This window comes from Osmerus mordax, chromosome 28 (genome assembly GCF_038355195.1).
Source record: "Osmerus mordax isolate fOsmMor3 chromosome 28, fOsmMor3.pri, whole genome shotgun sequence".
Taxonomy (NCBI): domain Eukaryota; kingdom Metazoa; phylum Chordata; class Actinopteri; order Osmeriformes; family Osmeridae; genus Osmerus; species Osmerus mordax.
In genome coordinates, this window is record NC_090077.1 from 790,487 (window position 1) to 814,069 (window position 23,583).

The following is a 23,583-nucleotide window of genomic DNA, read 5'->3' on the forward strand; positions in this document are numbered from 1 at the left end:
ACCCCCCACCACCCTCCTACTAAGTCCGACTGCTCCCACACTTGCCCCTCCCACTAACACACCCCAGGGTTGGTGCTGATTGGTCCACCCTAACATACCTTCTGAGGTGACGTGTGATGTTCCCTAGGCTTCGATTGGTTGATTTTTACCCTCCTTGTCCTGATTGGCTGCTGTGGGACTCATTCCCAACATCTTTGACTTTTTAACCCTAACCCTCCCACACACCTCCTTTTCTCCCTTTGTTTATTGATCTAGCCCTGCTGACCATTATTCTGTTGATACTAATGTACCTGTGCTGACCATCACATTGTTGATACTAATGTACCTGTGCTGACCATCACATTGTTGATACTAATGTACCTGTGCTGACCATCACATTGTTGATACTAATGTACATGTGCTGACCATCACATTGTTGATACTAATGTACCTGTACTGACCGCACACATGCCTCCCAGTCTTGCTCTAGTCCCCCACCCCCACTAACCCTTGACCTTTCACCTTTGATCTCTGCTCCCCATCCAGACTGGATGAAGAATTACAAGACTCAAAATCTAAGTAAGAGTAAGCGTACATGACTGTGTGTGTGTGTGTGTGTTTATGTATTTGCTTGTGTGTGTGTGTGTTTAAGATTGAAGTGCGATCCACATAGAATATCCTCATATTCAAACTAAGTTATTTGAATTAGATTTGTTTTGCGTTCAGTAACACATGCGAAACAGAGGCTCCTGTGTCACACATTTAAATAACTCATCTCTCTCTCGTCTCACTTTCACTTTCTTTTCCTCAGAGCGGACAAAAGAACAAACGTTTGACGGTGATGACGTCTTACTCTACTGACTGCTGTAGATTATCCAGAAGTTTCCTGCCAGCACACACCCAGACCCGCTGGCTGATCGTGGCTTCGATGGGTGTTGTGATGGGCTCTTGAGAAGGGGCAATGTCATAGGTGGGAGGATATGCCTCTGCCTGACTGCCAGAGCGAATTATAGAAGTTTCTGAATTCACTGTCTCCTAACATGCTGTGCTCATCTCCTCAAAGATAATGTAAAGCTCTTTCTCTCTGTTTGATTTGGAAGTATTGGTTGGAAATCTAACAAGCATGATTTAAAGAGCCTCGTGGTATAATTGCAGTAAGCTCTGGGCTTATTTTGTATTTCCTTTTAATACTGCTCTATCATAACATCAAGTTAGACACATTCCTAGATTACTGCCAAGCTTCATTCAGTACATTGCTACATATGTGTGTGGAAGTGAGTGTACTGTCAAGTTTATTTAAGGGAACAAGCATTTATATTCTTTCAACTGTGAAAGAGCCATTTGTCTCAGTAAAAAACGGCTTCCCTTGTAGTTGTTTCTGACATCCTTTGCGTCTGTCAGTATGCCTGTGTGTGTGTGTCTGGGTGTGCGTGCGTGCGTCTGTGTGTGTGTGTATACATATAGAAGTTACTGGAAGCCCACAGTGCCTCACATTAAGATGATTCGAAGGCTATATGACATTAAAGGTAAAATATGTGTTCATCAGTTAGCCATATCAAACTAAGAGCTGTGAAAGAGAAGAGCCAGTAACTTTACATGTAATTAATCATTTATTTGTGCATTAATTCACAGTAAAATAATCAAGATGTTCAGTAAATACCATCAGAACTATGAACGGTGTGGTGTCTCTTCCTTAAATATCCAACCCAACCAAAACAAATACATAATTCCTGAGTATATGCAATAATTAAACCACCAAAACTAATTTAATAGGAGGTAAAATAATAATTTAATATAATTGTTTCTTTTTTCGTGGGGACCAAAATTCCTGCAGGTGCCCCTGATAGTGCTCACCAAATAGGTTACTTATTTGCTCCACCCTAGAAAATTAGATAGAACAGTGCAGGCAAGAAATTCTAACCCCATTGTCTTTTAAGCGTTTTTTTGTTCCTTCTCAACCTTTAACTTTGTCCGCTTTGCCGAGCTGTCGAACCCCGAACTCTTGTGAATGTCAGGGCCTTGTTTCGAAGGTGCTTCTCCAGACAGTGGACAGCCACAAGATCTTCGTCCACGTCAAACTTGTTGGCAAACAAGTGATGCTGCTGCAACATCCACCAGAGGTCCCCTGCCCCGTACACGCACACGGACCTGACGTGGCGTCCCTGGCAGGGCGGGTACACGGCTTCCTTGGCCTCCTCCGCACCCTCATGCCACTGCCACTTCACCAGCTTAGCAATGGCCTGCATGTCGGAGGTGTCGTACTTGGCGCTGGGCCTCAGGCTGCCAGGCACCCTGGGCATCCTCTGGATGGTCGCCCACAGGAACTCATCCGGGCTGTAGGTGTCCTCAGCCCATTTCAGCAGCTCCAGGACCCTGCTGTCTGTCAGAACGTGCTCTACAAAGCCCCTCGTCACCACCATGTAGGCCCCCCCCGATTTGATGGGCAGGTTGAAGGGAGGGGGCGACTTGTCCTCTTCCGTCCTCTGCACCTGCCCGTTCACCACCGCGTGGACCTTTTTCCAGCGCCCCTCCTTGCTCGGCATGTTCTCGGACTCCATGCTGTTCCGGCCCTTCAGCGCCTTCAGGCTACGCACCATCTCCAGGTTGGTCTTGATGGGGAAGTCCTGACCACACAGGTTGACGAAGTACTTCCACGAGGCGCTGATGTTGTAGAGGTCACGCATGCAGTTGATGTCGGCCTGGACGCGCGACCAGCCTGCGTAGACCACCTCCACTGGCCGGCTACACAGGAAGACGTTCTGGAAACAGGAAGTGATGGAGGTGACGGCGTCCAAAACGGAGGCTGGCGCCTTGGTGTCGACGTGGACGCAGTAGAAGTTCTGAGGGGCGTAAATGGACCTCAGGAGCCTCTCAAAGTTGTGCACCTTGTGGTGGACAACCAGCGAGAAGGCAATAGGAAACTCCGCCTCCTCGCGGCTCAAGGGAAAAGGCAGGTACTTCCTGGAGGACAGGAAGGTGTCGCAGTCCTTGCTGACGTTTAAGAAGTGGTCGTCTGAGAGGCGGTTGCGTTTCCGGAACAGTTGCTCCAAGCTGAGGAGTTTCGCCTGCTCCACGGCCTCCGGCTCTCCTCTCAGGACGGCGTCGCAGTTTAAAGTGCCCTTGGAGCTGAGGTTGGCATCAGTGTAGTCCCACCAGGTATCCTGGTGCCTGAGGTGAGAGGTGAGCTCGTTGGGACCTGTGAGCAGCATCCACGCGGCCAGGGAGACCAGCGTCACAGGAAGCATGAGCCAACAGCATCTTAGTGGGGAGAGGAGCCGAGCCATCCCAACAGAAACCCTTCAGAGTCTCACCGCTGCCTCCTGTGCTTCTTGTTTATTTATGTATGTATTAGTCGGTTTAGTTCAGGGATCTGTAGCAACTACACAGTCACGTACACAGAGGAGGTTTTACTGGGCGTCGTTGGAGATGCCTAGTTGCTAGGTGACCATGCAGGGTGTCGATTGGTGAATGGTGCAGCTGTGCTCGGACAGAATCACATCTGCAGACGACAGCTGCTCTGCACTGGAGCAAGTGACTGTGTCTGTACTTTCTGGATCTGTAGGAGAAGAGAGAGAAACTTGGTGTTACAGGTGGAAACCAGGTGAGGAGAATGTTAACCCTTGTGCTGCCTTCGTGTCACATGACCCAAAGGTTCATAATGAACCATCATTGTGTTTACCCAATTTTACCCAATACAATGTAGCGGGGTTTGCTCGTTTAAGATTAGCAATACTTAATTTATAATAAAGTATGTAGTTCTTAGGGGCACCACCTCTTATTGTTAAAGGGACAGAGGAAACCTTATTGAATAATATTGAATAATAGCCTTCGTAATAATCAGTCTAATCTTAAGTAGTGAATTTCTATGAAAGTAGAGCAGATCAGATAACGTGAGTGATACGCGAATATTATACACAATGATTTATTTAGGAGAATGTAATTATAATGAACAAATACCAGATAAGTTATGGGTTAGTCAGAGTAGTACAGTGGCTGTATGGAAATGAGGGCAAGCAACACAATGGCTGTGTAGAGCGCGTGTGAAGGGAGGAGAGAGAGAGAGTGGGAGAGATGGACAGGTAGGCCTTTCTGGTAACAATGGACGAGCAAGGGCAACTGACTTAACAAGGGTTAAGTTAACTCATTTGTAAAATACAATCAAACATCAACAATTTAACCACAACATGCCAATATGTCACAAGTAAGAAATATTGCAAATCGCAGTTACTTTTGTCGGTTTGAAGAAGGAGTCAAAGGTTCGTTATGTCCAACGAATAGAAAACGGAATCTCTCGTCAAAGTTCCGGGCGCTCAGTGAATGTGCCAATTGAGAGGAATAGGTTAGAGAGTGACGCGTTCACCTCAGTTTAATCCTACGAACAAGCCGACAAAAGTAACTGCTGCTGTGTAAATGCAGTGTACTACTGTACACCCGCCCACGACTTTATTAGGTCTTAACTCTGACCGTCTGCTAGTTTGCGTCTGCGTCAGAGTTAAGAGTTACATATGCTATGACTCATTTAAGACATAATCAAATGAACCGAAAGGTCGCAAACTCATAGTTGCTGATCTATGGGGCTCCATATATATTTTATACACTGACTTTTAGCGCCAACTTGTGGTGACTCACATCATCCAGTGGTGCTGAAGGATGGAGACACCTGGCCACACCCTTTGAGAAACAGTTCCGGACAGACACTTCTGGGCTAAGCGGTTTGGCACAGTAGAGCTGACCTTTCTTTTTAACCCTTTTAGATCATATCTCCGGTCATACCGTAGTCCTACAGCTATTTAGTTAAAAATCTGTTTTCCTTTTTTTGTACATGCAAATTTATGATTTAACATGATGTCACTAGACTATGTATGATATCTGCAACCAAAATAATTTGAAGATTTGATTTATGTGATTTTTTCAAATATTTTTAAATTCGATTTACTAAGTAGGCTATTCAAAAAAACATTCCCACTTGTCTTTTAGGATTTCAAAGGTTAGTCCACTAGCCTAATGCATGAAGCCTATAATGTCCTCTTCCACAACTTGTAGGCCTATGATTATTTTATTTGGTTCACTATCGTTTAGCTCTGATATATTACAGAAGTAGTTTATTAAGGCGTAGGCGCTTCATACCGCTTTTATTGTGGTTTAATGTGAGCATTAGGCCTACAAGTGCAGTTCTCATAGTAAACTGCCATGGTGGTGTAGTATTATAGTTAATAGTAAAATTATTAGTTACTAGAAAACCCGAAATGGAGACTATTAACAATTCGAATATTTACCAGTAACAAAGAAATAGGCACAAGTATCTAAAACAATTTTAGCTAATTTTGAGGATAAAATGAAATTACTTGCGACTTGTTATGAAAACTCGTCATTCAAAGCATATAGCAACGCCAACCAACATTCTTGCTCCACGACATCGCATTCTGAGGAAATATAGCCCAGCTATGATTACCAAAAGAAATGTATTTTGTTTAGAGCATTTCATGGCAGGCCTTGTTTTCCATTTGATGTAAATGCAATGCACCCTCTGCTACTTGTGACTAGGGAAGTGTCCCCTTGGTGAGATCTATGTGATCTAACTGTCTATGCCGCGTGAGGGCGTCAACGATCAACACGACTGAACGTGCGGTGATCACGAGTTGAATAATTGCGCTGTAGTTCTATGGGTGGGTAGTAGTTCCGCCCCCTGAATCTAACACACACACACTTCCAGTAACATAGCTCTCACTGTCAAACCTATAGGGCTAGAGATAAGTCATTATTTGTTTGAGTTTTAGTTCATCCGTGAAACTGATGTGTCGGATGTGACTTATTATTTTCTTGGAAGACGCATTTAACTCATATCTGCTGATTACTAGTTAGTTTGTAGTATCTGGTGCGTCACGGTAAATCTTGTTAGTTAGGCAGTAGCTAGCTAAACGTCCACCTGCCCTTGTATTTAAGGCTAGCTAGCTAGCTACCGGCTAACGAGTAGCCAACCCAGTTTATGGTCATTCGAGGTCACTTGGCTTTTTGTATCGCCTTATTTTGACAAGCTGTGAGCTGAATTTGATCTATCCGACTACGGTAGCTTTGGAAGAAGGCGAAATGAAGGGCCTTCCATACTTCTGCCGAGGAGAGGTTATTCGAGGATTCGGAAGAGGGAGTAAAGAATTGGGGATTCCAACGGGTAAGGAAGCTAGCATGCTAACAGTTACTCCAATCAGTTTGTCTGTGCTGGCGTCCTTATATATTCCTAAGGTTAGGTCTTACTCAATGGGCATTGCTCATGACGTTTAGCAGTACTGAAACGGTAAACGTTCAACGTAAAGATACTGCTTTCTAGGCTACGCACATTGCTTTATGTGCGTAAACTTATCTTAAAGCGAACATTGGTATGATTTGTCTCACGGTTCACTAGCTAGGCACCAGTTTCCGCAGCTAACGTTCTAGCAAGTTCCTGAAAATGTGACTCCGCTATCGTACGTATAAATGTACAAACGTATTAACACAGATCGGATTGTGCTTGTACTTTTGGTGACCTTTGCCTCAGCCTCAGGGTGACAACAAACACAATCCGTGAAATCTCGAGACCAGGGTTACTTTGCTCTTAGCCTCATCCCCGTCACTGGCTCTTTTGTCCTTACATACCACCGCTGTTGTTTAGTCTAACATAAGTAGGCTGTCTTTTCTGTTTCACATGAAAAGTAATAACTATTATGATTGTAACCTAGCTACGTGTTGCACTGTGGGTAATGATGACGCACCTAAAACTGCGTCGTGTAGCGAGGACGGAAAATAAGGGTCTCCAATCCTGATCGAGGAAAAATACTTTCTACATAGTTCCATCACTATAATCTAGCCAACCCGGTTCTAACAATCAGCCTGTTGATGTGTTGAATCAGGTTTGTTACAACTGGGATTGGGGCGAAAAACCTACAGGAATATTGGTCTAGCTCTCTAGAAACAGGAGACCCTGTTAGAGGGAGAATAGCAGGCCTAAGCAGTGGATTGACCTGACTGATGCCTAACTTGTGTCTCGCTTGATTCTCCCTCCATCTCGTCCCGCCAGCTAACTTCCCAGACTCCGTGGTGGACCACCTACCTGCTGACATCAGCACAGGTATCTACTATGGCTGGGCTTGCGTGGGCAGTGGAGACATACACAAGATGGTGATGAGCATCGGCTGGAACCCCTACTACAAGAACACCAAGAAGTCCATGGTCAGGAACACAGATGGCGTGATTACGATGTCACAACTGAATGCCCGTGTCATGCATGCTCGTCCAATACATATCGAACGCAATGATGATTTGTGTTGCTGCCGATTTATGAAGTACATTTAAAAACAACAACTGTCGACCCAAAATGTTGTACAGTCAAGTAGCAAAAGCAATAAAACAACACAATCTAGCCAGTCTAACATCTAGAGGCAACTTGTTGCACAGTTTGGGGGCTGCTACTGAAAAGCACCATCATCACCCCTGTGCTTCTACCTAGACCTTGGGACACTCAGAAGTAACTGACCAGTGGACCCGGGTGTCCTAGATTGCGACGTGTAGCTTAAGCAGATCAGTAAGATTGTTGCAGTGGTAGCTGTTCATGCTCGATGTCTTGACCCTCCTTGTGTTTGTGTGTGTTTCAGGAGACTCATGTGATCCACACGTTTAAGGAGGATTTCTACGGCCAGATCCTCAGTGTGGTGATGGTGGGCTACATCCGTCCTGAGAGGAGTTTTGACTCACTTGGTAAGAGAAGCTAACGATGCCCGACTCACATTCGCACTGTCACACGTTCACTCAAGTCAATTGCTCTCTGACTCGCTCATTCGTTCACCACTCGTTCACTAACTCTGTCACCCACTCACTCACTCACTCACTCACTCACAACATTAACATTCAGATTTTAACAAACGCACATCATCTCTGTCCATCTATTCCCTGGCAGAGGCCCTGATATCGGCGATCACCAACGACATCGAGGAAGCCAAGGCCAGGCTTGAGGTACCGGAACACATCAAGCTGAAGGAGGATAACTTCTTCACGTCCAGTGCCAGCACGTCTAAGTCAACAGGTTCCACCATCATGAACGGTCACTGATGATTGGCACACCTTCCCTGTTTGCCAGTCAAGCCCTCTTCCACCCATCTCTCTGAGAGCTGCTGTCAATCCAGCACGCTTACAAACTGCTTCTATATGTATTTACAGTTTTCTTTTTATTTTATTGTTAAGCATTGTTAAGAACAGTTTATTTTTAAATATTGTGTGTTGGATCTGTATGTGGCCTCACACGTGCTGACTGGGATCACGTGGAAGTTCGTGACGAGGTTCTGTATGTACAGGTCCACCTGCAACTACATCAAAGCTCCAGTTTGCCCCTCCCTTCTCCTCTCCCCTCCCTTCTCCTCTCCTCTCCCCTCCCTTCTCCTCTCCCCGACCCTCCCTTCTTCCCTCTCCTCTCCCCCACCCTCCCTTCTCCCCCACCCTCCCTTCTCCTCTCCCTGACCCTCCCTTCTTCCCTCCCCACCCTCCCTTCTCCCCTCCCTCTCCTCTCCCTTACCCTCTCCTCTCCACAGAGCTGTGTCTGTCTATCAGCTGCAACCTTGGCAAAGGCGGATATGTTACTGATTGAGTTATCTGGTCTCGGAGCGGAGGGAGGGAATGGATGGTTAGAGGGAGTTAAACCATACAGGGGGAGGGTAGAGGAGGTTGAAGTGGATCACGACCAAGCAGGAGCTGTGTTGACGGACAGTTTCTGTACACATGCTGCTCCTCATCCAGAGAGCATTCAGAGGGATCTGTCTGTTCCAGATCAGAGCTGAAATATATATTTTTTATTTCTTTTTATTTATAGCTAAGTTGTGTTTTTTGAAAGACAAGTTGAAGTCCATTGCCATGATCATTATCTGCTATGCTAATGTTTGTACAAGTCTCAATACAGATCTCCCCCTGTTATCTGTAGCCCTGTTGGCCATGACCCTAGTGTAACGGCTCCCAGGAGTAGAGCTTATTAATGTTGTCGCTAGGTAGATTGGATGCACAGCAGGAAGTTCGGGATATTGTGGATCTGATTATGCAGACCTTAGTTTTGTCTTAGTATGATGTAATCAACTCCAATTTGATTGGCCCTTCTGGACAGTACAGGTTGCATTGTCTCACCCATTCCCTGACCAATCATTATTTGTGGATTCGTAGGCAGAGTTTGATGAGGTTATAACTTTGTGGAATCTTCTGCACCATGTGTCCTCTGAAGGTCTGTTAGAGATAAGCACTAATAGAGAAGGGGACTAAGTCCAGTGTCTCAGGTGATCTGAGGTGTGTGTGTGTGTGTGTGTGAGTGAGTGAGAGTGGGATGTGTTCATATGATTGACCAGGTAGTGCACAAATGTGTTTTGTCTGTTGTAAAAGTCAGAGGGGAGAGAGAGTAAGGTGGAGCACTGGATATCTTTATAACATCTGTAAATACTTGGGATTCAAGTCAAAACAAGAACACATATTCACAGTCTAAGTGTATTTTGATAGAGGCAGTCATATATATATATATATATATTGTCTTTTTAGATTCGATTTTCTGAAGAATTGAGTTGTGTTGAGGTACATATTTTCCTTTCTGTGAAATAAAGGAAATGTATACAAAATATACAGTATAAAAATGTGTTATAGCATGACTATGCTTCTCTCACAGACCAAAGGCATGTAAAGGCAGGAACGTTGCAGACTTGGTGAAGGTGCGTGCGAAAATACACCAATACACGTGTTAGGGGTGACGATACAACTCAGCAGTAGAGCAATCTGTCTGCAGATCGAGGAATGGACAAATGGTCCTAACTGCTAATGGTATGACTCCTAAGAGATCCATGTTGTGCCCAGAAATTCTCATTCAACCGTTTTTATCAATCTTCCAACTGTGGCGGCATTCTGATGGTAGTTATATTTTGCGCTAAGAGACTATCGGAAGTAAGCCTAGATGAATTGTAAACAGTTTCTGTTAGCGAAACCAAATCTCATCTTTCTTGCCTCATTTTTCCTTGTTGGTGTGTGTCATCTTGTGTTTGTCTCCAAGGCCCAAGTCTGACTGTGTCTTCAGTATCAGGTTCATAGAGACAGGCTTTTTGCTGTGCGTGTACATGTGTATACCGTTCTTTGAAGCCTCTTTAAAAAACAGACTGATGTCCAGCTTCTCTCCTTGCTTGTGTGTGAGTACAGTACTTTCAAAATACAGTGTATTCCCTCAGTTATATTAACTTGTCTTGCCAACAAATGACTGTATAGTCAATACATAACCATGTATTTGGCTGATAAGATCTTTACCCTCATTCTAATCACTATCGCTTTGTGAACGTACTGTAAATACAAACTGGTTTGAACTTCTTCAAAGTACGTATGTGGTGTGCGATTGCACGAGTAAATCATTTACTACAATGACACAGCAGAATTCCGGGAAGTTCGGAAGATACTTCCAACTTTATTTGAATAAACATTTAATAAACTTCAGACTGAATGTAATATTTTGAAACTATTTGAAAATCACTGAAAGCTAAACTATCTACTTTATGTGCATTTACATTTAGTTCTCACAGTTCAAAACATGTTACTTTTTAATGCAATAAATTGTGTTCAGCAATTCAAATATAAATTTATTTGTGCCCATAATCAAGAAAAGGCATTCACTTTGGGCATTCATTCGGCACTAAATACCGATCATATACACAAAATGAGTGCAGTTTATAGAGTCCAGGTGTTTAATTAAAATGGACCAAACCATCTGCAGGGGAGCTCCACATCACACATCCCAACCTTGTTAACTTGTTTTGTGTGAACAAAACATGAATTATACAATAGACATACATATTTACAATACAACATACAAACATGAACATTGTTATTTTGCGATTGAGCAAAGAAGCACACCTAAACAAACCCAATCCACATTCCCCCAGCCGAGGATCCCCCAGGCTGGTGCTGGTGGTGGTGTGTGTAGCTCTGCTGCTGGACAACATGCTGCTCACTGTCGTCGGTGAGTACACACACATGTACACACACACTCACACACACAGCCGTGAAACAGTGAATATTGTTTAAAAACTGTCGATTGACTATAACGATGGTGCCGAAAACCGTAACACATCATTGATGAGAAGTGACCTTTTATGCTATGTCAGGCAAAGACGTAGTGTTTGTTTGTGAGTGTACATCACCTGGGCTGTTTACCCCCATGCGGGCCAACGATGTGAGAACTCACCTGCTCCATTCAGCCAATCATGGAGTGAATCTAATCGCTACCCATAAAGAAAGGGTCAGAGAGACTTCCATTCTAGGATTCTCTGTTGCACAATATCTAATCTACCTTGTCACACAATATCAGTGTTTACATATTGTGTCAATTGACGGCTCCATCCTATAGTCACGTGGCTCAGTCGAGTGTGTGCGTATTCACTTTGTCTGTGATTGGGTAGTGTTTACCTATTGACAATGCAGGGGGACGCCAGGAGGATGTATATCCAGCGAAACATGTCAGAGCTGTTTAGGTTTCCAAAGACGACTATAAAATGACCTGCGTCACAGCCAGGATCGTGACGTCCCTTTTTAGAGACATGGGTTCAGAATCAGATCACAACCCTACTCTTAGTCACCAATGGTGTCTGTTTCACCTTTTACTGTGCAGATTAGTCCAATAACGATTACATCTATTCAGGAAAGACCTGGTTCCGTAGAGCAGCTGCAACAGGATATGGTTTCCTTTTTCTCTTCAGGGGTGGAACCTTCTGGAGCTTCTTTAGTGTCCTCCTGGAAGATTATCCCCCCTGGTGTAGGTGGGTTCTGCGGAGTGTAGTTGCTACAAACTGAATAGGTTTGCAGAACATATTTAGGAGGTACAGTATGTTGCATTCAGTAGTAGCACCGGTGTTTTAAACTGATGGATTGATAATGACACACAAATCAATGATTTCTCTTGCACTTGACAATAGATCTGCCAAAAAAACCAAAACAATAACTCGAAAGCTTTGATGTGTTTCCTGCCCGTCAGAGGGTGTTTGGGCCGTGACATCCCATAATGTAAAAAATTCAGGTACCGTACAAATGTATGGTGTATGGAAGCAAATCAGTGACATCATATTTTTTATTTTAAAAGACGTGTTCAGCAATTCAAATGTAAATGTATTTGTGCCCATAATCAAGAAAAGACCACTGTTTCAGGCATTCATTCAGCACTAAGTACCCATCACATACACAAAATGAGCTCCCTTTATAGAGTCCAGGTGTTGAATTAAAATGGACCAAACCATCTGCAGGGGAGCTCCACATCACACATCCCAACCTTGTTAACTTGGTTGGTATGAACAAAACGTGAATTATACAATAGACATATATATTTACATAACATTATATTTTTAGCTATGATTGACTAATTCATACTTTTATTAATTGCAGATTAATGTTACCAATGAAGCTAATAATTACAGCGCTATGGAAGCAGTTTTTAAAGGGGTACTATTCAAATGCCACAATTGGGTTGCCCTTCAATATCGCCATCTAATGGTTTAATGTGAGCATTACAAGTGCAGTTCCCACAGTAAACCAACAGATGGCGGTAGTAAAGCGCAGCCCTATGGAACGGGTTTTTAAGGGGCACTATTTCGACAGCGCCATTGGGCTGCGCTTCAATACCGCCATCTAGTGTCTTAAAGTGAGAATTACAGGTGCAGTTCCCACAGTAAAACACCAGATGGCGATGGTAAAGCGCAGCCCTATGGAACGGGTTTTTAAGGGGCACTATTTAGACAGCGCCATTGGGCTGAGCTTCAATACCGCCATCTAGTGTCTTAAAGTGAGAATTACAGGTGCAGTTCCCACAGTAAAACACCAGATGGCGATGGTAAAGCGCAGCCCTATGGAACGGGTTTTTAGGAGCCAGTAGTGTCATGTGAGCATTACAAGTTCTCATTGCAGTTCTGAAAGTTGTTGGTTTAGATGGGAGTCATTGGAGGGGACATTAGTTTGGCTGAACAGTATTTATCTGCTATTATCACCCATTATCTACTCATACTCAGACTAAAGAATAAATCAGTGTTATGATTATAATTAGATATGCATACATACAATATGGATTCATATACTTCATAGCAAACATTGACATGCATTTCATTTTGTTCCCCAACAGAAACCACCTCTTGGAGGAACAAGATGGAGCAATTACACCTTGATTTCTTATCTGTCCTATTTTGATTCAAATATGGAAATTCTCTTTGGGTCTTTATTTGTTATATTAGCTATACTCAGTGCTATCCAGGTGTAGGTCCATGGTTTTAGGCTTGTATAGCCGGTGTAGATTACGGGCATATGTTTTTAAGTATGAAATATATTTTTTTTATAAGAAGGCTTATCTCACATATGAGAATATATTAAAATCAAGTTTATGGCTCAGAGAGAGGCTGTCTTGTAAACAAGAGGTTGAAGGGTTCCCCATAGACTCAATGTTAGAGCTGGATCTGCTAACTGTTTCTACACTAGGGATTGTTGCATTAGATCTAATTTATCTGGATAGGTGGTCGGGGTCATGTGATCTTAATGCCAATCAGTGCAAACGGTTGTCAGGTGTGTTTCACAAATCACAACTCAGTTAGGTTTAGCTCAGTATGTTAGAGCATGAGATGACAGATCAAGATGTCACAGGTTCAAACTCTTTTATTTGGGTTCGAAGCAGCTGGAGAGTCGTCTTAACTGATGTCATATGTATTTAATATCCACTCCCAAAATAATAATAGATTTTATTTGTAACGCACTTTACATTTGAAACAAATCTCAAAGTGCATAGTGGTTGTGAATGGTTTTCCTTGTCTTCCTTGAAGGTTTAGGTTGGTTGAGGGGCAGTTCTATGGGCGTATGTGAAGCACTCTGTGACATCGCTTGTGAAAAGGGCTAGACAAATACATTTTGATATGATATGATCCCCGCCCACTGGGGACTGTGTGAATAATGAGTTTTGATCTTGCTACTCAATGGCATGTCTTCATTCCAGTGAAGTACCCAAGAGTGGTGACCATATTTCACCAGCCATAGTGGCTCAGAGAGGAGAGAAGCTGCCTTGAAACCAAGAGGTTGAAGGTTTGATTCCCAGGTGGGCTACTGTGGTCATAAATATTAAATCAATGGTCGGCTTTGAGTTGCCTACCCTTGATCGCCACCTACATGTAAGTTTTAATTGAGTTACTCAATGTGCAAGTCTTCCCTTGAAGTACCCAAGAGGAGTGGCAATAACTTAACAGTCCCAATGGCTCAGTGAGGAGAGAAGCTGCCTTGAAACTGAAAGGTTTAAGGTTTGATTCCCAGTGCCAGATTTTAACGCACGGATTGGAAGAGGCACTTTAAAAACGCCCGGAGAAAAGGTCTGCTATAGCCCGGATGGCTCAGTGAGGAGATCGGCTGCCTTGAAAACGAAAGGTCGATGGTTTGATTCCCGGTGCCAAATTTTAAAGCACAAATTGGAAGAGGCACTTGGAGAACACCCGGAGAAAAGGTCTGTTATCGCCAGAGGGGGTTAGTGGTTGTTAATTATGAGTAATTGGCTAGATGGGCGTTGTGACATGGCTAGTCCAATCCCCACCCACATGTGAGTTTTAATTGAACTCAATGTGCTAGTCTTCCAGTGAAATACCCAAGAGGAGTGTCAATGTCCTAACAGTCCCAATGGCTCACGGGTGAGGGATGCAGCCTTACAAACAAGAGGTTGATGGTTTGAAGCCAGGCTGCAGCTGTTGCCAAATTTTAAAGCACAGATTGGAAGAGGCACTTGAAAAACACACAGAGAAAAGGTCTGTTATAGCCTGGATGGCTCAGTGAGGAGAGCGGCTGCCTTGAAACCGAAAAGTTGATTGTTTGATTCCAAGTGCCATATTTTAAAGCAAAGATTGGCATTGAAATGCATGTCAAGAACGCCCGGAGAAAGTACTTCTCTGCGAAGGGCTTCCGTGGTGTGGCGGTTAAAGGGCATGAACAAAGACAAGTCACTGGGTACTTGGAGTTCACACATCGCCGGTTCGAATCTCACCCACGGTCGGGTTGAATCGTCACCCACGGTTGTCTGGAGCCGCCCCGGCTACACGAGGCAGGGGGGGGGGCAATCTCCCCCCCCGGTGGTTCCCAACAATAATCCAAGAGGTCATCCAGCCCAGGAAGCCAACAACAGGGACTTTTTACAAACATTTCTCTAGATTTGATTTTTGAGCGCCCCGCTAGCCGGCCGGCGAGGCAGCCGAATTTCCGACATATTTTGGGGAGGAGGGAGGAGCCACTGGACCAGGGGGGAGGGGCCACATGGAAAAGAGGAGGGGTCTCAGGGAAAAGGAGGTGGAGCCACAGGAGGAGGGAGGAGGGGGTCTCAGGAAAAGGAGGTGGAGCCACAGGAGGAGGGGTGTGGACCGGCTTTTGTTGAGCAGTCAGATGAAGCTTCGTTCCACAAACTCCCTGCGTGACGACATCAGGCCACAGAGGGAGGGACAAATGATGAGTCGGGTGAAGCTTCGCTCTGGTTCAGTTCGCTCTAGTTCAGTTACATTCTGAATCTACATTTCTCCCCCCCCGGAAGATTTGAAACATCTACATCGATTCCCCACCCACAGTTGACTGCAGAATCTGATATGTCGGGGAAGAAAATAATGAACAACATAATACCATTTAATTAACATTCATTGTTTTCTAGGAAGTACATACAAGTGATCTATATCAATCATCTCTACGTTTGATGCGACAAGCGCATCATACATTTAAGACTTGCATGTACATAAGTAATGTCACATGAAATAATTTAACTTGATCTAAGATTGCATAGATACTGCTCACAATCACCCACACTGAGACAAACCTGGCAATCGTTTGCGTTGATTGGCAATAAGATCACATGACCAATACTACCTATCGGTCAGATTGTGAATGACATTTCCACACGTTAATGATAATTAGTGATAGATACGTTTGTACTGTCACATTCAATACACTGTATTTTGAATGAGACAAAGAACGGTATACACACACGCACAACAAAAAGCATGTCTCTATGGCCTTGGAGACAACATGACACAGCGAAAGCAGAGATTTGGTTACGCTAACAGAAACTGTTTACAATTCATCTAGGCTTACTTCCGATAGTCTCGTAGCGCAAAATATTACTCTACCATCAGAATGCCTCCACAGCTGGAAGATTAGTTGATAAAAACCATGTCCACTACTCTTTGACAACGCTAAAGCGACGCGAATCGCGTGCCTTCCCACAGTGCACCACGCTCGGGGGCGTGTCAGACAGATGAATGCAGAGTTGTAGTTTTCAAAAATATCTATCAAAATACAACTTTTACACACATTAAGCAAAGTTCTGATACTCTGGCTAGCATGATGTTATCTACTATACACACTAGTTCTGGCTCTTTTCTTTGCTGTATTTTATTAATCAGAGTGAAAGATTAAATTTTACAGTACGCGATCGGACGCAAACCCCACTAAAAAAAGCCCTTGTAGAGTCGACAGAGTCGTAGTAGAGCCTAGCAGTACTTTTCGCTAAAACTGACAATATGGGTGTTGATATCACACATATGAGCCAGTCACAGTACCCTGGCAGTGCTTGTCAGTTGTAGAGCTGGCTAGCTAATGCAGGTAGCATAACACCCCAGCAGCTAGCTAATAAAACAAACAGGGCAACAACGCGGATATAGTCAGCTATATTTCTCTCTCGCTTTCTGTCTTATTTTAAAATTATATATCTTTCTCTTCTGAACAGCGCAATCAATTTACAGTATACGTCAGATTCCACAGACTAAAACAGACACTTCTCCCTTTGGCCTACATAATGAAGGGTGTGTGTGTATGTGTGCCTCGGAGGCGTGTCCCGGCTCACCTGCTGCACGTGGGCCATGTGTGTCTGGTTGTACCTGTGCTGCGCCGTGGGGAAGTTGGCCTGCGGGGGCTGGGCCCCGGGGTCATGGAGGGTGGGGGCCAGGGCGGAGTTCATCTGCTGCTGGGGTGGCCGCCCCCATGAAAGAGGCAGCGCGTGTGGGTGTGTGTACCTGGGACTGGTAGTGCCGGGTGCATCATGGTGGGCATGCCCTGGGGATGGTGCTGGTCTGACCTTTGCTGAGGCATGTTGGGTACTGTAGTTCACAGTGGAGTGCACAGAGAGAGAAACACAGGCCTTTAAAACTACAACAAAGATTGTTGAAGAGAGAGAGAGAGAGAGAGAGAGAGAGAGAGAGAGAGAGAGAGAGAGAGAGAGAGAGAGAGAGAGAGAGAGAGAGAGAGAGAGAGAGAGAGAGAGAGAAAAAAATCAGTCAACACATATTTATTAAAAACCGTTTTATTTTAAAGGTTTAAAATCACAAGAAAACACAACCTTAGTGCAAGCTCAACACAACATTCTTCTTTTACTTCTAAGAGATGTATAAAGGATAAACGGAAAATTTTCTTGTATGTACAAGGAAATTCAATTACAAGAAAGCAAACATTCAGACCAACTGCAATTCAAGAGGTCATTATAGATAATCTACGTCATTGACGACAGCACGTAAAAGTCCCCCCCACCCCCTTTGAGGTCTATATTTGGTTTCACACCTGCAAATACATCCAGATGCTTGGGGTGCACTTGATTTAAGTGACAGACACTGACGAAGTTAACCCACACAGCAACATCAGTGCAGCTCGAGTAAGAGAAGTGTTCAGCGCCGGTGTGTTCAAGCCAGGCCAGGCCAGGCGTGTCCCCCCCCCCTCCCCCCCTCAGTCAGGTAAAGGTCTCCTCGTCATCATACTCCATCTCCAGCTCCTCATCCTCGTCCAGCAGGCCGTATTTGAACTTCCTGTAGACCGTCCCGTCCTTGCCCATGTACACGATGTCATCTTCCTCCTCCTCCTCCTCATCTTCCTCTCCCTCCAGGATGCGGTCGCTGTACTCCCCGTAGCCGCTGTCGGAGACGGCCTTGGCTCCGCCCGCATCCATGCCCAGCTTCTCGTACTTGCCGGTGGAGGCGGGGCCTCTCTTGGAGCGTGACCGGAGGAGGAGGAAGACCACGGTCCCCATAGCAACGATGATGAAGATGGAGATCAGAGCGAAAAGAGCCGGCCGGCTTCCCTGCTCCAAGTCCAGCTCCTCAGGGCTTCCGAACACGAAGTTGACCCCCAGGATGCACTCCTCTGGAAAGGCAGACAGGGCAGGGGTCAAAGGTCAAAGCCCCAGGACTTGGGGAACAGAGGTAAGAGGGAGGTCAATGTTTGTGGGGGCTAGGCTTAGAGTGGGGCAGCGGTACAGGTGTGAGGCTGATGGGAGTTGGGGTGGGCCGAGGTAAGGTAGGGGTGACGGGGGTGGTGTTTACCATAGGAGGTCTTGCAGTCGCAGCACTCGTGTTGCAGCGGTGCATTGTGGGCTGTCTCCCCGCAGCAGGACAGACAGCGCCCGTCGTCTGCCAGGATCTGGAGGGCGGGGCACACGGTGCAGTTCCAGCGGCCCGGCCCGTAGCAGTCCAGACACGAGCGGTCGCACGGAACACACTCCGCCTCAGAACCCAGAGAACTGGAACCCTGAGGGGAGGAAACCTGAAAACACAAACACACATCACCTCCCATGGCTTCTCCTACCACTGCTACGCTGACGACACGCAGCTGTACCTGTCGTTCCCCCCGACCGATCCGGGGATCTCAGCTAGGATTGAGGCCTGCCTCACAGACATCTCCGCCTGGATGACCGAGCACCACCTCCAGCTGAACCTCGCCAAAACAGAACTTCTCATCATCCCGGCTAAACCCTCCATCTCCCACGATCTCTCAATCACCCTGGGATCTGCGACGGTGACCCCTTCATCCTCTGCCAGGAACCTTGGGGTTACCATGGACGACGAGCTCTCCCTCACGGCCCACATTGCTGCGGTCTCCCGGTCGTGTAGATTCACCCTCTACAACATCCGGAAGATCAGGAGATACCTGTCTGAGCACTCCACCCAGCTGCTAGTCCAAGCACTCGTCCTCTCCAAGTTGGACTATTGCAACTCTCTGCTCGCTGGTCTCCCAGCATGTGCAACCCGCCCTCTTCAGAGGATTCAGAACGCGGCGGCCCGCCTGGTCTACAATCTACCCAGACGCTCCCATGTTACCCCGCTCCTCATCTCTCTCCACTGGCTACCTATCATGGCCCGTATCAGATTCAAGACCCTGGTATTGACCTTCCGAGCAGTGAACGGGACTGCACCCGTCTACATCAAGTCTCTCCTGCAGCCTTACACCCCCACCCGCCACCTACGGTCTTCTTCAGACAACCGCCTGGTGGTCCCACCGCTCAAGACCGCCCGGTCCCAACACAAGCTCTTCTCCTGTCTGGCCCCCCAGTGGTGGAATCAACTCCCCACCTCCATCAGAGACACTGACTGTCTCTCCACCTTCAAGAAAAGGCTCAAGACGCACTTGTTCCGGGAGTACAACGGTACTTAGGAACGGTTCGCTTGACCCGATGTTAGTTTCCTCAAGGATCACAATGACTCTTGCTTAGAGACTTGTTGCTCTTGTGGTTAGTGGTAACTGATTAAAATTTTTGGTTCTCGCTGTGATATATTGTTTTATTACTGTTGCTTGCTTTTTCCCACAGGTACACTTGCACTTATAGCTGTTCATGTTGTTTGGTTGTGACTTGTTTAACTACATGCTCTTATGGTTCTTCCCTTTGGCACTTACTTTGGTTGTTCACAATGTGTGCTTCATGTTTTGGCTACTCGCGATGTTTTTTGGCTATCTTGTTGTTATGATCAGTGACCTATGCACTTTGTAAAGCTCTCTCTTGGAAGTCGCTTTGGATAAAAGCGTCTGCTAAATGAATAAATGAATAAATGTGAACACGCTCACAGTACAAAAACATGTGAATGCACACACACACACGCACTTACACACACACACACACGTGAGTCTGTCTTACCTCTGAGGGGGTGTAGAAGCCGAGTAAACAGTCAGACTCACAGATCCCTGCGAACTGTCTGTAGCCGTGGTAACAGCTGGTGCAGGCCAGAGCGCCCTCGTCTGGTCACACAGAGGACAGGCGAGGAGGTCGTATGGTGTGTACGAGTGTGTGTAAGAGTGTGTGTGTGTGTGCCAGCTCCTTACCTCTGCAGGTCTTGCAGGTGGGGTGACAGCGCCGGCAGATCTTGGCGCGGGTGTCGGGGTAGAAGTTCTCTGGACACGTCTTCAGGCAACGCCCACTCTGCGGCAGGAGCAGGTAGTCGTCACGGCAACTCAAACACTGGTTGTCCCCGCCGCCGCGACACTGCTTACACGACGGGTCACAGCGCTCGCACGTCATGGTGGTGGCGTTGCCGTAGTGACTGGCGTGAAGAGGGTGACAGGGTCATGGATTCGGTGAGGGGAGACATAAAGCTTACAGTGGAAGAAACTGTGTGCGTGTGTGTGTCTTACTTCTCTCCGCAGGACTCCACACAGCTGAGACCCAGCCTGAAGTGCCCGGGTTTGCAGGTGACACACTGGACGCTATGGTGACCCTGACACGACGCACAGCTGAAGTGACAACGCTCGCACAAACGTCCCTCCTTGTCGTCATAGTAACCCACAGGACACCCATCCACACAGGTGTTGTCTGAGGAAACAGAAACAAAATAGAGTTTTTGAAAGACAGACAGAGAGACATTATCACATCAGTAGCTCATTATCCAGCAACAAGAGCATCTACACAATAACGTGTGTGTGTGTGTGTGTGGGGGGGGGGGGGGGGGGGGGGGGGGCAGGGTGAGAGGTGCTGACTCACTGAGCAGCAGGAGAGGGGCGTTGCAGCTCAGACAGTCTTTCTTAGACGGCCCGGTGCAGCGGTGACACGTCAGGGGACAGGTCTGACACTCTCCGTCCGAATCCTTGTAGGAGCGCAGGGGGCAGCTGTCGTAGAACACACAGTGTCCGCTGGCGTCCAGACGCATCCTGGCTCCACACGAGGAGCAGGAGGAGGGCTCGGGGCCGGAGCACGTCTTACACGACCTATCACAGTCTGGGAAACATGACGGACACAGGAGACAGCCTATCACGTTCTGGGAAACATGACGGAGACAGGAGACAGCCTATCACGGTCTGGGAAACATGACGGGCACATGAGACAGCTTATCAGAGGCTCACCCAGTTAGGGTTCAGTATGTGTGTGAGTGTGGATGTGTGCATGTGTGTACATGTCCTTACCCCTGCACTCTGAGGTGTGTGTGTCGTGGTAGGTGTTGGAGGGGCAGCGAGGCAGACACTCCCCGTTGTAGCGGACGGCCGCCGGGTTCTTACAGACGTCACAGTCATCCGAGTCGGGCCCGTCACACGACGCGCAGTCGGCATGGCAACGCACACACTCCTTCTGCTCCGGGCTGGGGAAGAAGCCGGCAGGACAGTCGTCCACACACCTGTCCTCATGGAGGAAGTAGTACCTGTCACACTCTGGAGGGAGAGGGGGGGGGGGGAGGAGAGAGATTACAGAACTGCACTGCCAATGGAAAACTAACCAAGTATAAAACCTCTTCCGTTCCTTCCAGTCCTGTGTGCAGGTACCATGGTCTGTGTGTGCGGGTACCCTGGTCTGTGTGGGCGGGTACCCTGGTCTGTGTGTGCGGGTACCCTGGTCTGTGTGTGCGGGTACCCTGGTCTGTGTGTGCGGGTACCCTGGTCTGTGTGCAGGTACCCTGGTCTGTGTGTGCGGGTACCCTGGTCTGTGTGCAGGTACCCTGGTCTGTGTGTGCGGGTACCATGGTCTGTGTGCAGGTACCCTGGTCTGTGTGTGCGGGTACCCTGGTCTGTGTGCAGGTACCCTGGTCTGTGTGTGCGGGTACCCTGGTCTGTGTGCAGGTACCCTGGTCTGTGTGTGCGGGTACCCTGGTCTGTGTGCAGGTACCCTGGTCTGTGTGTGCGGGTACCCTGGTCTGTGTGCAGGTACCCTGGTCTGTGTGTGCGGGTACCATGGTCTGTGTGTGCAGGTACCTTGGCAGAGGCCCTCAGAGCTGCAGCGGGTGCAGTCAGGGGGGCAGCGCAGACAGCGGCCCTGCTGGGGGTAGTGCCCCCCGGGACAGTGGGCCCTGCAGGAGTGCTCCAGCAGCAGGTACTGGAGCTCACAGCTCAGACAGTGGGTGGTGTTGCCCAGGCAGGAGGCACAGTTTGGGGCACAGGGCTGGCACTCACCCCCCCAGGGGAAGCCCCTGGTGGGCAGGAGGGGGGCAAATGAGTGGAGAGAAAAAAATGAAATTGTGTGTTTGTACGTGTGTGTGTGTGCCTATGCAGGTGTGTGTGTATGTGTGTGCAGCCATATGTGTTTGAACGTGTGTTTGTGTGAGAAGGTGTGTGTGTCTCACCTGTGACACTCGGCCACACACTGTCCGTCCTGCAGGTACAGGTGTGTATGTCCTGTGCTGCACCTCTGGCAGACCAGGCCGTCCTGGCACAGGACACAGCCGGGCACGCAGTCGTCACAGTGGCCTGACGTCAGGTTACCAAACGCTCCCTGTGGACACTGAGACACACAGGACTGACGGCTGGTCAGGAAGTGACCTGCAGAGACACACACACACAGAGAGACAGACAGGACACACACACAGAGAGACAGACAGGACAAACACACGCAGAGAGAGACAGACAGGACACACACACACACACACACAGAGCCAGGACACACACACACACACAGAGAGACAGACAGGACACACAGAGAGACAGACAGGACACACACACACAGAGCCAGGACACACACACGCAGAGAGAGACAGACAGGACACACACACACAGAGAGAGACAGACAGGACACACACACACACACAGAGCCAGGACACACACACACAGAGAGACAGACAGGACACACACACACACACAGAGCCAGGACACACACACGCAGAGAGAGACAGACAGGACACACACACACAGAGCCAGGACACACACACACAGAGAGAAAGACAGGACACACACACACACACAGAGCCAGGACACACACACAGAGAGACAGACAGGACACACACACACACACACACACAGAGCCAGGACACACACACAGTAGGAAAAAGCCCAGTCAGTTACAGTTCCTTCCTCAGCTCCATCTTTAGATTCCACACAGCGCTCAGTCTGCATGTCCTGCGGCCCGACAGGTGTCAGAGCAGCCTGGTCTCACCTGGGTCGCAGCTGTTACAGTCCTCCTTCCCCGGGGCGGAGCAGCTGAGACAGGAGGAGTGACACTGCTGGCAGTCCCCCTCACCTGCGGCCACACAACACTTCCATCAACACACCACACTGAGGTCGACACCCCTCTCAAGGTGTGAGGGGGTCAGCGTGTGAGGGGGTCAGCGTGTGAGGGGTCAGCGTGTGAGGGGGTCAGCGTGTGAGGGGGTCAGCGTGTGAGGGGTCAGCGTGTGAGGGGTCAGCGTGTGAGGGGGTCAGCGTGTGAGGGGTCAGCGTGTGAGGGGGTCAGCGTGTGAGGGGTCAGCGTGTGAGGGGTCAGCGTGTGAGGGGGTCAGCGTGTGAGGGGTCAGCGTGTGAGGGGTCAGCGTGTGAGGGGGTCAGCGTGTGAGGGGTCAGCGTGTGAGGGGGTCAGCGTGTGAGGGGGTCAGCGTGTGAGGGGGTCAGCGTGTGAGGGGTCAGCGTGTG

At 47.5% G+C, this 23,583-nt stretch overlaps 3 protein-coding genes across 4 annotated transcripts in view; 1 reads left to right on the forward strand and 2 right to left on the reverse strand.

Annotated features, from left to right (window-relative positions):
• Positions 1-1,576: 1,576 nt before the first annotated feature.
• On the reverse strand, positions 1,577-3,596 carry LOC136938201 (beta-1,3-galactosyl-O-glycosyl-glycoprotein beta-1,6-N-acetylglucosaminyltransferase-like). The gene has a single exon (XM_067231481.1). The coding sequence runs from the start codon at positions 3,261-3,263 to the stop codon at positions 1,941-1,943; it is 1,323 nt and encodes a 440-aa protein (XP_067087582.1). The 5' UTR covers positions 3,264-3,596; the 3' UTR covers positions 1,577-1,940.
• Positions 3,597-5,711: 2,115 nt separating this feature from the next.
• rfk (riboflavin kinase) lies at positions 5,712-8,431 on the forward strand. 2 transcript variants are annotated; one of them, XM_067231476.1, is made up of 4 exons: positions 5,712-6,148; positions 7,031-7,182; positions 7,605-7,707; positions 7,862-8,431. In XM_067231476.1, the coding sequence occupies exons 1-4, from the start codon at positions 6,067-6,069 to the stop codon at positions 8,056-8,058; spliced, it is 534 nt and encodes a 177-aa protein (XP_067087577.1). In that variant the 5' UTR covers positions 5,712-6,066; the 3' UTR covers positions 8,059-8,431. The 2 variants fall into 2 exon arrangements, with proteins under 2 accessions (XP_067087577.1, XP_067087578.1); XM_067231477.1 differs by having other exon boundaries at positions 7,907-8,431.
• Positions 8,432-17,295: 8,864 nt separating this feature from the next.
• Positions 17,296-23,583, reverse strand: part of pcsk5b (proprotein convertase subtilisin/kexin type 5b) — a 36,548-nt gene continuing 30,260 nt past the window's right edge. The window contains exons 28-37 of the mRNA XM_067231197.1: positions 23,111-23,194; positions 22,305-22,500; positions 21,937-22,151; positions 21,157-21,399; positions 20,738-20,971; positions 20,392-20,569; positions 20,083-20,300; positions 19,898-19,998; positions 18,312-18,531; positions 17,296-18,132 (exon numbers count right to left, since the gene is read on the reverse strand). Of these exons, the coding sequence (XP_067087298.1) occupies positions 17,723-18,132; positions 18,312-18,531; positions 19,898-19,998; positions 20,083-20,300; positions 20,392-20,569; positions 20,738-20,971; positions 21,157-21,399; positions 21,937-22,151; positions 22,305-22,500; positions 23,111-23,194 (2,099 nt within the window). The 3' untranslated portion in view covers positions 17,296-17,722. The remainder of the gene's footprint in view (positions 18,133-18,311; positions 18,532-19,897; positions 19,999-20,082; positions 20,301-20,391; positions 20,570-20,737; positions 20,972-21,156; positions 21,400-21,936; positions 22,152-22,304; positions 22,501-23,110; positions 23,195-23,583) is intronic.